The sequence below is a fragment of the Phyllobates terribilis genome, unplaced genomic scaffold (assembly GCF_046119375.1).
Source record: "Phyllobates terribilis strain yellow unplaced genomic scaffold, ASM4611937v1 Scaffold_11__3_contigs__length_659146591, whole genome shotgun sequence".
NCBI classification, from domain to species: domain Eukaryota; kingdom Metazoa; phylum Chordata; class Amphibia; order Anura; family Dendrobatidae; genus Phyllobates; species Phyllobates terribilis.
In genome coordinates this window covers 511157901-511172406 of record NW_027362771.1, presented here as the reverse complement: position 1 = coordinate 511172406, position 14506 = coordinate 511157901, and the positions used below count along the sequence as shown (strand labels likewise).

The 14506-nt window shown below is 41.4% G+C and overlaps 1 protein-coding gene across 2 annotated transcripts; it reads left to right on the top strand.

Moving 5' to 3' along the window:
• Positions 1-1458: 1458 nt before the first annotated feature.
• On the top strand, positions 1459-10312 carry LOC141166694 (gastrokine-1-like). Of its 2 annotated transcripts, none has more exons than XM_073653637.1 (6): positions 1459-1563; positions 1653-1700; positions 2758-2895; positions 3774-3881; positions 6447-6576; positions 10141-10312. In XM_073653637.1, the coding sequence occupies exons 1-6, from the start codon at positions 1552-1554 to the stop codon at positions 10212-10214; spliced, it is 510 nt and encodes a 169-aa protein (XP_073509738.1). In that variant the 5' UTR covers positions 1459-1551; the 3' UTR covers positions 10215-10312. The 2 variants fall into 2 exon arrangements, with proteins under 2 accessions (XP_073509738.1, XP_073509737.1); XM_073653636.1 differs by lacking the exon at positions 10141-10312 and adding an exon at positions 9847-10033.
• Positions 10313-14506: the final 4194 nt, after the last annotated feature.

Below are 14506 nucleotides of genomic sequence, written 5' to 3'. Positions count from 1 at the left end.
CTGGGTCCCCTCTGTCCTGCATCCCCCGCTCCTACGCTGCCCTGAGGCCCTGCTCCACCTGTGGGGAGCGATACCATTTAAGCTGCCACAACACCGGCCTCAGCGGACTGCCGCAGCGCTGGTGACCATCACCAGACACCACAGGTGGCGTTACGAACCTTGACATTTCATTTCCCCTTTTTTAAGAGAGACCCTAGGGTACGGGCCCGGGAGCCGACCACCGCGACATCCCCCAAGACCAGGCATCAAGGCCCGGGCGCTGAGTAGTCCCCATCCCCTGGGCGCCACATATATGTGCCTAAGCATTATTAATAAAGCAGTCTATAGCATTAGTTCTTAAACAGTTTAACCACAACCCCTTGTAAAATAACACCTATACTCGGCTCCGGTGGCGGCGCCATTCCAGCGATGTTGGCATTGGTTTTCCCGGGGATTGTGTGGCATTGTTATGTCATGCGATCCTTGCGGCCAATTAGCAGCCACTTCACTCTCCCCATCTTGGACGTATCCCAAATATCAGGAGGAACAGAAAGCTGCAGCAGCTCTCTGTTCCTCCTGGTATATGTGATTTTTCCAATGGTCGAGAAAGTGAAGCCACTGCTGATTGATGATGCCCATACTATTAGATCAGACGGGCTGTCCAGCCTTATCCTTGTGCAATCATGCCCCCATGAATGCTTGGCATGTGTGGGGTTGTTCATCAGTATTTTACACCTGTGCTGCCTCTACATATCACTGAGGAGTGTTTGCATCCTGCAGTATATTGGTTTTGTGACCAGGTATTAGTAAGTATGGGCATTTTTTTCTGTGTTGAATTAACATTTTAATATCCATTTATCTGCTTCTGAACATGTGCTGCAAAATACAGGAGAGCAGGAGTCCCTCATGTCAGTGTGTGCAGCGTATGGGAGACATCATAGCAGTTAGTCTCCACCCTGTAGCTCAGGGACAACTAACGATGGAGCCTGCAGTGAGGACAACTGGTGAAAAATACAATATACATTCATGTAATAGCCAGACATGGTGTTATTCTTCATGAATATCCACAACAGCATATTCTGAAAATTATTTTTTCACCATTTTCCTTGCTATAAAGGAAAGAAAAAAGCAATTTCCTCATCAAAAAGTTTTGACATCCCTGAATCATGCATCGGTAATTCCTATAAGGAAATTTGTACACCTCTATTTGGATTTGAGACCTAGGTCACAATTTCCTAATAAATGTTACGTGTGCACAATTCTTTGCCCATTGACTTTCATTGTGCCTCACCTTCTGCATATAGAACCAACTGGCATCAATATCAGTATCCTTTGTATAACTCATTTTTAATGAGAATGGCACATAGAAATGGGCAGAGCCTTCAGTCGTGTTATCATGATCCCGCCATCAACCATATCAGCTTAGATAGTGACAGTGCACTCGACTCAGAACAGTAAACAGGGAATCTGACGCCATTCCTTAGGTAAATAACAGTTTGTATATAAAATATATACGGAGAATTGGACTTTACATTACAGCTGCAATCGCTCTTCACCAGACAAGAATCCACAATGAAACTCCTGGTGAGGATACTTATGAATGGTTTCTCATGTAAAGAGAAGACTTTGATTGTATAATGTATGGTAATATTTCCATATGTTCCTATGTTTAGATTGCGACCGTCCTTGGAGTCTTCCTGACTCAAGCTCTAGCAAATGATGTAAGTAGCGGGATGTACGGTAGGGCATGGGCTGACTTTATCCTATAGCAGGAAATACTATGAAGCATTTGTATTTTTTTACTTGATTTACACATTATTCCCATATATGTTAGTCCTTTACTATTATAAATAAACAGAGTTAAAAAATTGATCCAAATTGATCATGTTAGATTATAATAGATCTGTTATATTTGCCATGGATCTGTTCACGGTTATCATTCTTATGCTGTTTTTTTTTTCAAATGCATCCTATTTTATCCTGATGGATCTCAATAGAGTCAGTCAGGTTTGGATTGAGGTTCTCTTATTTTCATTGATACATATGTAGCATCCTTTGCGTTTGGCCCAATATATCCAAAGTGGAATGGTGTGAGATTAGAGCTTAAAAATTATTTTGTGATACTCTGTTGGAAGATATTTATGCTCCATGTGTCTCTATTTAGCCATCCAGTGGTTGTGATGGGAATTGCAGTCTCTTGAAGGTTTTCTAGCACATTATAAGAATGGATTGAATTTGCATTGTAAGAAAATGGATTTGTATTGTAGAACTACAAGGGTGGATACACTCATATAAAGGTCTTCAAGTTAATAGTATCATCATAGCAGCATCATTATTTATGGAAGTATTTAAATTACTCTTGGGAATATCAATGGACTGCAGATTGTCATTCTGATATCCTAAAGCTATGTAGGAGTCATGATCATTTTGCACCAATACATGACATTTGGCATCAATACCTTATATTTCTGTAGTCACCTCAGTCATTTTTTTGCTTACCGTAATAACAAAAATAAACCATTATTTTATTTTTTCTCCTTTTTTTTAATTTTTGTTTTGTTACAATGACTATTGAAATAATTCAGACACAAAAATGTATATTTTTTTTTAGATTTCCCCAGTTGATCTTATCAGATCATTGACTGAAATACAGATACATATGATTGGCATATACAAACATGGGTTTTTGGATCCACACACTCATATATTTGAAACTATATAATTCAAGAAGTATTTATTTTATTACACATACATTTCTAATTTATTCTTTTTTTACAGAACATCAACATTAATAATTCAGGTAATGATGGTGGCAATGTTAACCAGCAAGTGAACATTAACAATCAGGACAATGTAGCCAACATCAACAACTGGAATGGCTGGAACTCCTGGGACTCTATGTGTGACTATGCAAAGGTAAGTTATGGGATTTTAACTTTTTGTTTGTTGGGTGAAGACATTGAGACAGGGGCATAATTAGAATTCATGGGATCTCCATAGTAAAGAGAAGAAATATAGCCTCCTTCCCTTACTTTGCTGACATTAAACTGAGCTGTAATGGTGAAAATAGGAGAATAAATACTTTTATGGGAGCAGTAGCCAAAAAATGGTTACTATAACCAAAGACTTATGTAGAGGTTATTCCACACAAAACTTACATATTGGATCGAGAATATGATGTAAATTGGCCTATACCGCATGGGTTTTTTTTGCCTTCCCCTGGATCAACACTGCGGAATAGCTGCAGTGCACAAGAAATAGGCTGAACTCGATGGACGCTTGTTTTTTTTCGGCCTTATAAACTATGTAACTATGTAACTATGTAACTATGAGAAGGTAGCAAATAATCACTGTAAATGATAAGGTTCCTGCATCTGAATAAGCCCCTCTTTCCCATGTGTTACATAGAGGGTAGAAAGCAGGCTCGGACTGGCCCACAGGAGAACAGGAGAATCCTCCGGTGGGCCCCTATACAAGAGTAAGCCACTTACCCCCAACATGAGCAGTAGTTGGCCAATACATTAATTCACTATGTGTAGAGAAAAGCAGGATCTCATCATTCATTCAACAAACTTCCTAGTTTATTTTTATATAGAAGCAGAAGTAAATTTGTGAAAGAGGGCAATATAATATTTGCATGAAGCTGAACAGTGGGCCTCGCCCCCAAGCCAATGTTACTGGTGGGCCCTTGCCAGCCCAGTCCGACACTTGTAGAAAGGATCTTTGATCCTAACATCTGAAAATGGCAATATCCTCCTGGTCTTACATCTAGAATGTATTCTTTGACATCCTAGGGATTTGCTGCTACAAGACTGTACAACAAGAAGATCTGTGTGGTGACCAGGATTAAGCCAAGTTTCCCCACCATGGAGCAGCTCAGTGCCATTGCCAAGAGCAAAAAGGTAAAATAATTCCAATAGATAAGTCATTTTGTTAGAATAATGTCACCTGGTTCAGAAATTACAGCAGATTAGAATGATTTTGGAAAATATACGGTGAAGAGAATTTTAAATTTCCAGTTAGAACGTGGAACTGAGGTCAATCCAGTAGCCAGTAAAGCAAGTATAGGTATGAGATGGTATTTAGAAGTTTTCATCTATGACAGCAGGTCAATGGGGTGGAAGACTGATAATGGAGAATCCTTACTTTAGAGGGTCACAAGTGTCCAGGCTTGGACTGGCCCACAGGAGAAAAGGAGAATCCTCCGGTGGGCCACCACCCTCTTATATGAGCAGTACTTGGCACTATATACTTGAATCACTCTGAACAGACAAAGGCAGCATCTTATTCATTTTACAATTTACCCAGTTCATTGTTATGTACATTTGTGATTGAGGATAATGTCACATTTTCTTGTAGCTGAAAGTGGGGCCCTGGAGTTGGTTACTGGTGGGCCCTTGGCACCGCTTACTGGTGGGCCCTTGGCACCCCAGTCTGACACTGAGTGTCCAGTCACATCAATGTAATTATTTAGTTTCAAGGAACAGAGCCAATTGTGGGACTATCTACAATGAGACCTCTGTGATGGGATGATCATGATAATTAAGACCCACAATTAAAATAGGGGTTGTCCAAACAGTGCATCCCTTTAGATTACAGAAATGGTCTCCTAAATTGTAGTATGGACATCTCTTTGAACAATGGGAATTTGATGCTTACCAAAATCTTTCCCCTGATCATGAAGACGAGTTATTATTTATCTACTGCTCATGCTACATTGATATTTAAAGGGAATCTGTCACCAGATTTTTTCTACCCCATCTGAGGACAGCATGATGTAGGGACAGAGACCCTGATTCCAGTGATGCTTCGCTTTCTTTACTGGATGCTGTAGTTTTCAATTAAAACCTGTTTTATCTGCTGCAGATCTAGCAGTTCTCTGAATGCTGAGCTCTGTATAACCCCGGCCACACCACTGACTGGCAGCTGTGTACACTGTGCATAGGCAGAAAGCTGCCAATCAGGGGTAGGGCTGTGGTTGGACTACAGGCAAAAAAGTCCTCTAGTGATAATGTCCTGCTGATAAAACTGTGATTTTATGAATACTACACTAAGCAGCCCAGTAAGTGACACATTGCCGGAATAAAGGTCTCTGCCCCTACAATATGCTGCTCTCAGATTTGGTATCAAACACCTGGTGACAAATTCCCTTTAAAAACTTTATAAATGGGCTTTGACCAGTCAAATATGTTTACCTAAAGTAATTCAATATTGGACCTTCCTGAGGATTACTGATTCTTATCATTATATTTAAGCAATAAAACAGGTTCTTAACGGCCGCAGGAAAACCTCAGGTTCTTAGCTATGAAGGCGTAAGTCCTGCCAAGGTGCCGGCCAAGAGCTGACAAAGCAAACTGGGGCAGACACTCCGCGAATGCCGGAGAGAGTGGCTCATTTCCATATAAAAACATTCCCATATGGACATACTATAAAGCCAAAGCATCTCCCCTAGCCTGGCTCTGCGGTGGGGAAGCAAAGTGGCCGAATGACAGAGCTGTTACCCTGAGCTATAAATGTCTTCTCAATTCCACATTAAATCCAGACCAGCATTTACCATTCTGTAATCAATCTGAAGCTGGCAAGGTTTACTCTGCGTCTGCCAAAAGGCTCCAAAGACAGGCTGCAAAGCTATACTTAACATAAGATATTTTATGTGTTGTGAAAAAGAAGGAGCAACAAATATAAAAATTAGAGACAAATATAACGGCAAATATTTCAAGTGAAAAAGAAAAGTACCTAATATGAAAATCAACCATAGAAATCACTTCCTAATGGTAATGGTAATCATTTAGCTTCTGTTTCTTTTACAAGCAGGATATTAAATGCAGTACTGTATTCTGACCAGTAGGTGTCCCCAAAGTGTTACTGTACATGCTGTGGAGGCCGACTTTTCCGAAAGACAGGTTGATGATTTAAAGCGGACCGGTCATTTGTCATCATTTTTCATACCTAGTGTATATGCTGCTCCCCTGATTATGACATTTATTATAATTTGTCTCAGTTCCTGAGATATGGATACCTCTTCTTGTATGTAAATCTGGTTTATTTTAGCTAACAAGGCGTGGTCCTCGTGAATACCCTCACAGAGAAGAAGTGAGGCCCACGCCCCAAAACAATGTCTGATTTAGGAGAAAGGCACCGTGTACACCAGTAACAGAAATAAAAAATACTGATTAAGGCCACGTGCACACGTTCAGTATTCGGTCAGTATTTTACAACAGTATTTGGAAGCCAAAACCAGGAGTGGGTGATAAATACAGAAGTGGTGACGTGTTTCTATTATACTTTTCCTTTGATTGTTCCTCACCTGCTTTTGACTTACAAATACTGAGATAAAATACTGACCAAATACTGAACGTGTGAATGTGGCCTTATAGTAACTGGCAAAACATGCCCCCTCAATATCTGCCATTGGGAAAAGGGGATAGAACGGAATGATTTGTAACATTTATATATTCTACTTAAAGGTCCCAACCAACAACCAGCTGGTGACCTACACCATCAACCAGAAGCCCATTGTTCACATCGAAGAGTACGGCAAGCATATTGAATCCCTGTGCAGGGGCATGCCAGCCTACACCGCTCAGGAGATGCCCAGTAAGTGTCTTTCTTTTCTGCTATCATTATAAAAAAAATTAGAAAAAATTTAAGGCCCAAAAGTCATCTTTTTTACAGATAGTTTTTATTTAATTTCCCTATGCATTTATTACATTGCATGACTATATTTTAGTATCCATATTACAGTAGTAATACTAGTCTCCAAGTATAATACATAAGCACATGTATTATAATGCCCGTTATTATGATGCCATGCGGTGCCATGGTGCATTACTTTATATTGTGGTAACACATTGTAATAACGGCAGACACAGGATTTACAGACATAGGGTACCATAGTCTACAAGGTGCTCTAGGTGGGACCCCAGCTCTTGTGAGCTAACAATCAGGAGAAAATACAAGGGGTTAGGGGAAAAATAAGCAGCTATAGAATTGTCAGGCGGAGGTGGAGCTGGAATACCGGGGACTGTTAGATCAGAAGTGTTAGTGTAAGGGGCCGTTGTCATGGACCGACCGGCACCACTGAACTACCACGGATTGGGGTATACATTCACCAATAGGTGGTCAGACCACAGTAAATGATGTATACTGAGCGATCTATGATAGACCGATCAGTGCGATTAGGCTGCCACAATCCACAGGACGATGTGCTGCCGAGAAAAATTATCTTTTGTGCTGCACAAAAGATCATTTCACCCGATGGACATGCGTTTTACTCATCCATCAGGTGATTAGCAGCCCATGTACACTGAAATACTTGTTCACAATAATCTTAAAGTGTAAATGCAGCTTAAATTTACAGGTTATGGGAATGTCGGATGGAAAGAAGGGGGAGAGCTAGATGAGAGGAGAAGCGCAAGAGAAGTCTTGCCTGCGATAGTGGGTGGATTTGATTATAGTGATGAAGGAGGCCATCTTTGGAAAATTAAGGTTGCGTATACCATATTTTTTGGACTATAAGACACTTTTTTTCACCCAAATTTGGGAGGAAAATTGGGGTGCGTCTTATAGTCCGAATGTAGCATACTGGGGGGGGCAGTGGCAGAGATTGAGCGGGGTCACAGAAGGCAGGGTCACCGCAGGAAGCCGGCGGTGGCAGGGTGGGGCGATGCTGCAAGCCCTAAGCTGGGAAGAGGGGGTGTCCTGGCAGTGCGAGGCAGGAGCCACTGATTTCTTGGTGTTGGGCTTCAGGAAAATAGCGCTGGGGCATGCACAGATTGAGATGTTGGCTCATCCCGTTTCTGCCGCTGCCAGCTTCCTGCAGCGGTGACCCTGCTGCAGCCTCCTGTGACCCCGCTCCGCCAACACCTTTCCCCGGTAAACTACATTCAGACTATAAGACGGACCCCCATTTTCACTTTAAAAATAATTTTTGTTCAACTTTTCATCCTCTTAATTTGGGGTGCGTCTTATAGTCTGCAAAATACGGTAATTACAATGTAAAATGTTATTCGCATTATTTATATCCAATGAAATTAGAACATAAACTTAAAATGCTTTGAGGGAACACGTGAGCAGGCTATGTACAGATAATTGAGAATAATAGATTGAGATCATGTTGAGATAACAGCAAAAGTAAAATTGGGACCTTATCCTTTTTTGCTAATTTGCACCCCCACCACCTTCCCCACTTACATAAGACCTCATTCAAACATCCATTTACTGGATTTTTTTACATATGAGAAAAAATAAATAATTTGCAATAGTGACCAGAATCCAAACCTCATCCACTTTTTGGTCTGTGTCCATTTTTACAATCAGCGCGGCCATTTTTCTCGTATGTAAAAATGAAAAACAAGCTTCTCCTGTTCATTAAAGAGTAAAAAACGGTCATCACTCGGACAACACGAATGGCATCTGTGTGCTGTCTATATCTTCATGGACCCATTGATTTGAATGGCTGTATTTGGTCCCTTACTCGGATTAAAATCAGAAATGTGTGTTTTTGTTTTTCTGTGGACATTAAGTCTGCAAAATAACCACGGACTTGTAAATAGCCCCATAGACTACAATGGACGCGTGCACAATCTATGAAAGACACTGATAGAGCACATACATGAGAAATGGATATATAAGGGTTCTAGTTTGGTTGTTAGAGCTCCTGTATTTCATCTGTGCTTTGCCAGCTGATAAAAAAAACTACAACTCTTAGCATGCTCAGGCTGTCAGAGCATGCTGAGAGTTGTAATTTCACAACAGCTGGACATCCATTGCAGCAATGCCTAACTGGCAATAACTGGATTCAATTCTTTACACTAAATATCTACCTTTTAGCTACAAGCCCCCTGAAAAATTCTGTATTTTGGTGCTGAAGCATACTTTAAGAAAACCTAATAAAAGTGGGAGGTCAATTTTTCTGAAACAGAGCTCCAAATCTCATACAGATGCAGATTTGCATGATCAAATTCTGACTCCCTGCAGTCACCACTAGGGGGAGTTTAAAGTCATACTGTATAATGATTGAGAGGAAGGGAATCTGTCACCAGACTTATGGTACCATATCTGAGAGCAGCATGATGTAGGGGCAGTGTCACTGATTCCAGTGATTTCTCACTTACTGGGCTGCTTGCTGTAGTTTTGATAAAATCACCGTTTTGTGTGCTGCAGATCTAGCAGTTTTCTGAATACTGAGCTCTGTATAACCCCGCCAACATCACTGATTGGCAGATTTCTATTTACACTGTGCTTAGGCAGAAAGCTGCCAATCAGTGGTGGGGGTGGGGTTATACAGAGCTCATGAATATTCAGGACTACAAGGCAGCAGGTTTACTAGCCCTCTAGTGATGATGAGCCAAAGATGACTCATGAATATGGAGGACTACATGGCAGCAGGTTTACTAGTCCTCTAGTATTATCTACTGATAAAACTGTGATTTTATTGAAACTATAGCAAGCAGCCCAGTAAGTGACACATCACTGAAATCAGGATCTCTGTCTCTACATTATACTGCTCTCTTATGGAGAAGCAAGCAAAAACCTGTTGAGATTCTCTTCAATTGCTAAAACAGTATGCCAGGAGATTGTATTTTACCCTAATGATGGCTGTAGGCAGAGTGTACTCTTCAATCTATTCCTAATTATATCAAGAAAATATATTAAATAAAATAAAGTTGTTTTCATGGGTGGATAATCTGTTTGTGATCCCCTGTCTTGTTCCATACCATAGTAGTGCCCTGTCTATTTGGCATCAGTGTGAGAATTTTGAACCAATATGTTCCACTGCAAAAATTCCACATTCCATCCAGATTCTGTGATTTCCCTGCTGATCTTTACATGACTATTAGAGTTATAACAAGAATTTCTTTTCAGATTTCGAAGCAGGATTTGCCCTCTGCAAAACCAACAGCATAATCACAATTTTGGGAATCAGCTTCTGTTTTTAAGATGCCAGTCCAAACGACCCCTGCCCACTGAATGGACGCACTTGAAAACTAATTTGAATTGTGGATCCTTTCTATATTCCCTAAATCTCATCTAATAAAATATTATCTGTGGCTATCGGCTGCTTGTGTCTTCTTATTAAATGCAATAAGAAAGTAGAAATGAAAATGAGCTGTAGAAAGCATTTGTGTAGAATTTCATCTAACAGACGTCCCTTTTCAGGTTCTGCCAGAGGGTACGCTGTCTGCTGCAGCTCCAGCATCATCACCATTTTGGGTATCAACCTGTGTTTTTAAGATGAACTTTCTTATGTCAGATTCTCTCTCAGAGATTCCCACTATCAAATTTCTTCATGAAGCTGAACACTTCAATAAAACTGTTTCTCAGGGAATAATGTCTCTTTCTTTGTATAATGCACCTCTCAGATTTTAAAGAATACTTACAAAATCTATCCTTACTGTCATAATTTCACCCCCCAGTGTGTCTGGGATGGAGTTACTGACGGCTCAGCCGTCCGATCTGACACAGGGTCGTGCTGAAGCTGTCAGTACTTTGATTGACAGCTCAGTATCCAGTCTGGTGTAGGGGGGTGCAGATCTGTCGGTGTTTTGATAGATAGCTCGGCCGTCCAATCTGAAACTGGGAGGTGCTGACTGTTTCCAGGTCTCCCTGTCCCAGGTGATTGCCTTGCTACTTAGCTGGGGTGTTAGCCCAGACCTCTGCCAGACGTAGCTCCAGCAAAGTGTTTTCTCTTTGTCTAGTGTTTTGCTTGATGATCTTTCGTTGTCTGACCTTGGATCTCGTCTGTTTAACCTCTTTGTTCTGATCCGCTATCCTTCTGGTATTTTGACCTCGGACCGTTAGCAGACTACGACTCCTTGACTATCCCGACTCATGACCTGTCTGTGAGAAGTGACTCCGTGTCACACTTAACTTCATTTTCATGTCCCTGGTAGCCAGCTACATTGATTTATATAGAAACTTGTGTTGGAAAATGAGTTATCTACTTCCTGCCTCACATTTTAAAATACACATCCCAGGGTTACTTTTGAATTTATTTTAAAAAAAGATCCCTAAACAAAAGATGACATAAAACCTATAAAAGAGGAAATCTGGGGGGCCCTCATTTTTCATGGATGAAACATATTTATTTTGGCTACCCTGGGATTAATAACACGGAATCACAGTGATGTCACTGCCCAGGGATTATTATAAGCACGGCATCACAATACAAGGATAATGCACACAGTGATGTCACAAAACAAGTGTAATCTAAAAAGAAAAAATGATAATAAATAGTGATGTCATAGCTGGTAGCTACGAGGCACAGTGATGCCACAGCCCGGGGATTATAAACACGGCATTACAATATAAGGATGATGCACACTGATGTAACAGCCCAGGGATTAATAACACAAAATCACACTGATGTCACAGTACAGCTTGTTATCAATACTAAGGGTTAGTTTACATCTGTATTCAAGGCTCCATTTACTCCTCTTTCAGATTTTGTTTTGGCTTTTATTCTAAGTCATGTGGCAAGGCTGGTTAAAGGGTCGATATTGACTTTTAGGATTAATACTTCCAGTAGGTGGCACTAGAGTTCAAGTCAAGTCCTCTTCCTTGCAGAAGAGGCAATTTCCATATTTAATTTCCCAGAGGAACACTGCATGACCTATAAGTCTTCTTACACTGGCATGTCAGGCATGTCTTTACCACTTAGACTCCAGAGATTTTACCAAAAATACCACAGAAAATAGCATAGCGTATGGCATTATGGTTTAGTAAGGTGACAGTCACAATAAAAGAAACCCAACGGATCCCATTATAGACAGTGATGTCTGAAGGCTGTTGATGTTTACCAAGGGTTCAAGTGTGCTTGTTTTTTTAGTTTTTTAGGTAGAGAGATGTGGTGCTGTTTTTAAAACAATAAAAAAAAATTCATGTTGGTTCCTCCCCTTTAAAGTTATCTCACCATTTTCTAGCTCTAAAAAGGTAACGGGTGTGTCAGATGTGACAGACAGTCGCCCTACAATTGGTTGCTGGAGATCTCTATGTTTGGCATTACAGACACCTTCTTAAATCTGTCTCATTTTAGGACTCAGCAGCTACCTTCCCCTTGCTAATTAACACCCTGGCCTGGGTGTATAAATACCTTCACTTTGCAATAGGGAGGCACTGGTGATATTCACATGACCCCTTCTCAAGGCTTGGAGCAAATGCAGTTCTTACTTCCTCTTTGGTGCTAAGAGGACGTGTGTGCAATCTCTCTGAAGTCGACTCAAGCTAAGCTACTTCCCCTGTGTCTGTCTCCCCTTGCTGTCTTTAGTTTTAGTGGAGACTGACTAGCGCTCACCCCCCCCGTTCCCTAGCCAGACCCTAGCTCTAGGGAGAGACAAGGTTTTAGGTTCCTGCTCGGCGATTGGGGAGCAACCAATATAGGGATGATAGGGGAAATAGGGTGATATCAGATAAGCCTAGGAGGTCTCCACCTCCTCTGTCCTAAGTGTCTGGGCTCCCTTCCCCTCATCCCTTTGTGTTGCACTTTGTCTTTCCTACACTGTACATGACAAAAAATACAGAATCTTTTCTGAGCCTACTTGATAATGAGCTCAGTTCTTTCCTATTTACCCATTTTTACAAAACCTTCATAGGCATTTTTGCAATAACTGACTTATAATCAAGTCCATGTGTTATGACCATAATATATGGAAACCTTCTGGGCAAAGAAATAATGTAATTGATCATAATAAATTTGACATTATGTCTGCATTACATAATGATTACATATTCCTGAGTATTTGTAGCCACAATATCAGACAACAGGCACTAGAACAAAAATGTAATATTTAGTTTTCTATTTTCCATGAAAAAAACATATACATCCTCCTCTTTCCGAAGATATTATATGGTTCTCCAATATAAGTAGATGAAACTTTTACATTTATCACAGGAGTTTATAAAAAAAAATGTGCTAAGAACTAGCAGGCATTTAGTTGCTATCTACCTGCCTGTTGTGCCCGACGCCATTCTTTGCCGGCACAGACCGTTACAGACCTCTCCCGCTTGAGAGCTTTTGTACCTTGCTCTGTCGACGGGACAGGACAGCTGACGCCATGCTGACTGACAGCTGGCTCCCCCAGTTAGGTAGCGTTTTGCTCATTAGTCAGGTGATCGGCAGCCTTTTTACACTGGGCAATTACCGGGACACGACCGTTCCTAGGAACACTTGCCAGATGAAATTATTGTTCCCTGATGGCAGATGTGAAGACAAAGTGAAATCATGAATGTTATTTTATGCCCAATCCTTCAATTCCACAGAAGACAGGCCTGTGTAAAAGATATATGGCCGTTACTTGTAACGGGTGCACAATTGATGGGTGGTGGTGTGCCCAAGAGGCATAACTATAGCGGGTGCAGTGCTTTGCGGATACTGCTGGCTGTGGAGCTCAGGTAAATTCTTTGACCCTTATGAGAAGATGGATATTATTAAAAACTAGTGATGGGCAAGCACTAAAATGCTTGGGAACTCATTGTTCGAGCTGAGCAAATTGGAATGCTCGAGTGCTCGGACCGAGTAACGAGCCCAATGTAAGTCTATGGGAAACTCGAGCATTGTTCAGGCGCCTCCCCCCGGCGGTCTGCAGAGGGCCTAAAACTTTCCAAAATCAATGGGAACAGTGCTCAAATGACATGGGAACAGCATGGGGAAGACCCCTGGAAGTATTTCTGACTCCCAGGTCACAAAATGGATTTTCCTGGGAAATATGTTAAGGAACATCCTTTCCAGAGTAATGACTTGTATATAAAGAAAAATAAATAACCAAAAACAAAAATACTCCTCCACACCTTGGGCTATGTTCACACGTAGCATTTTTGATGCGTTTTTGCACTTTTGCATTGCTTTCAACCAAGACAAATGCATTCACCGGGAAATGTCATTTTAACATTTTACAATGGCCATGTGGTGTGTGGCACATCATCAGACACATGCATACAGTGCTGAAAAGACATGGGAACAGCATGGGGAAGATCCGTAGAAGCATCTCTGACTCCCAGGTCACTGCCTAAAAGTGTGCCCATCATAAGAGATCCTTGGTGCATGCGAAAATGCCTCCTGCCATGCACCTGTCATTGCAGACTTGCAACAATCACCGTCCACGTCCTTGTCCCAGCATAGCGTTCAGTTGTCCCTACCCCATTCCTTGGAATTCAAGCGCAAGTATGCAGTCAGCCACCCACCCTCTCACAGGCTGCAATACTAAACTGCCAAATTTTTGACAGCTGCTTGCACTTGAAATGTGGCCTTTTAGGCTCATGGAGTTGGAATCTGTCCACAACTTTATGGCGGCCACGGCCAGGTGTCCATACTCGGTCCCCAGCCACAACTATTTGTCCCGGTATCGTCTCCGCATTCAACAAGCACGGGTCCTACAACATTACCCGTGCCCACCTCAGTTTACTTACTGGGAGGAACTGCCTAACCACAAACACGTGGACAAGTGAATGTGGCCAGGGACGGTACGGAGCCAGTCCGCAGCTTGTCGGTGAGTTGTATTTCACCATAGCCATATTTTTTAACTCGGTA

Excerpts from the sequence above, each read along its gene's own strand:
- LOC141166694 (XM_073653637.1), top strand. Across the intron at positions 2,896-3,773 it reads CTATGTGTGACTATGCAAAG|GGATTTGCTGCTACAAGACT; the intron begins GTAAGTTATGGG and ends TTGACATCCTAG. Across the intron at positions 6,577-10,140 it reads CACCGCTCAGGAGATGCCCA|GTTCTGCCAGAGGGTACGCT; the intron begins GTAAGTGTCTTT and ends GTCCCTTTTCAG.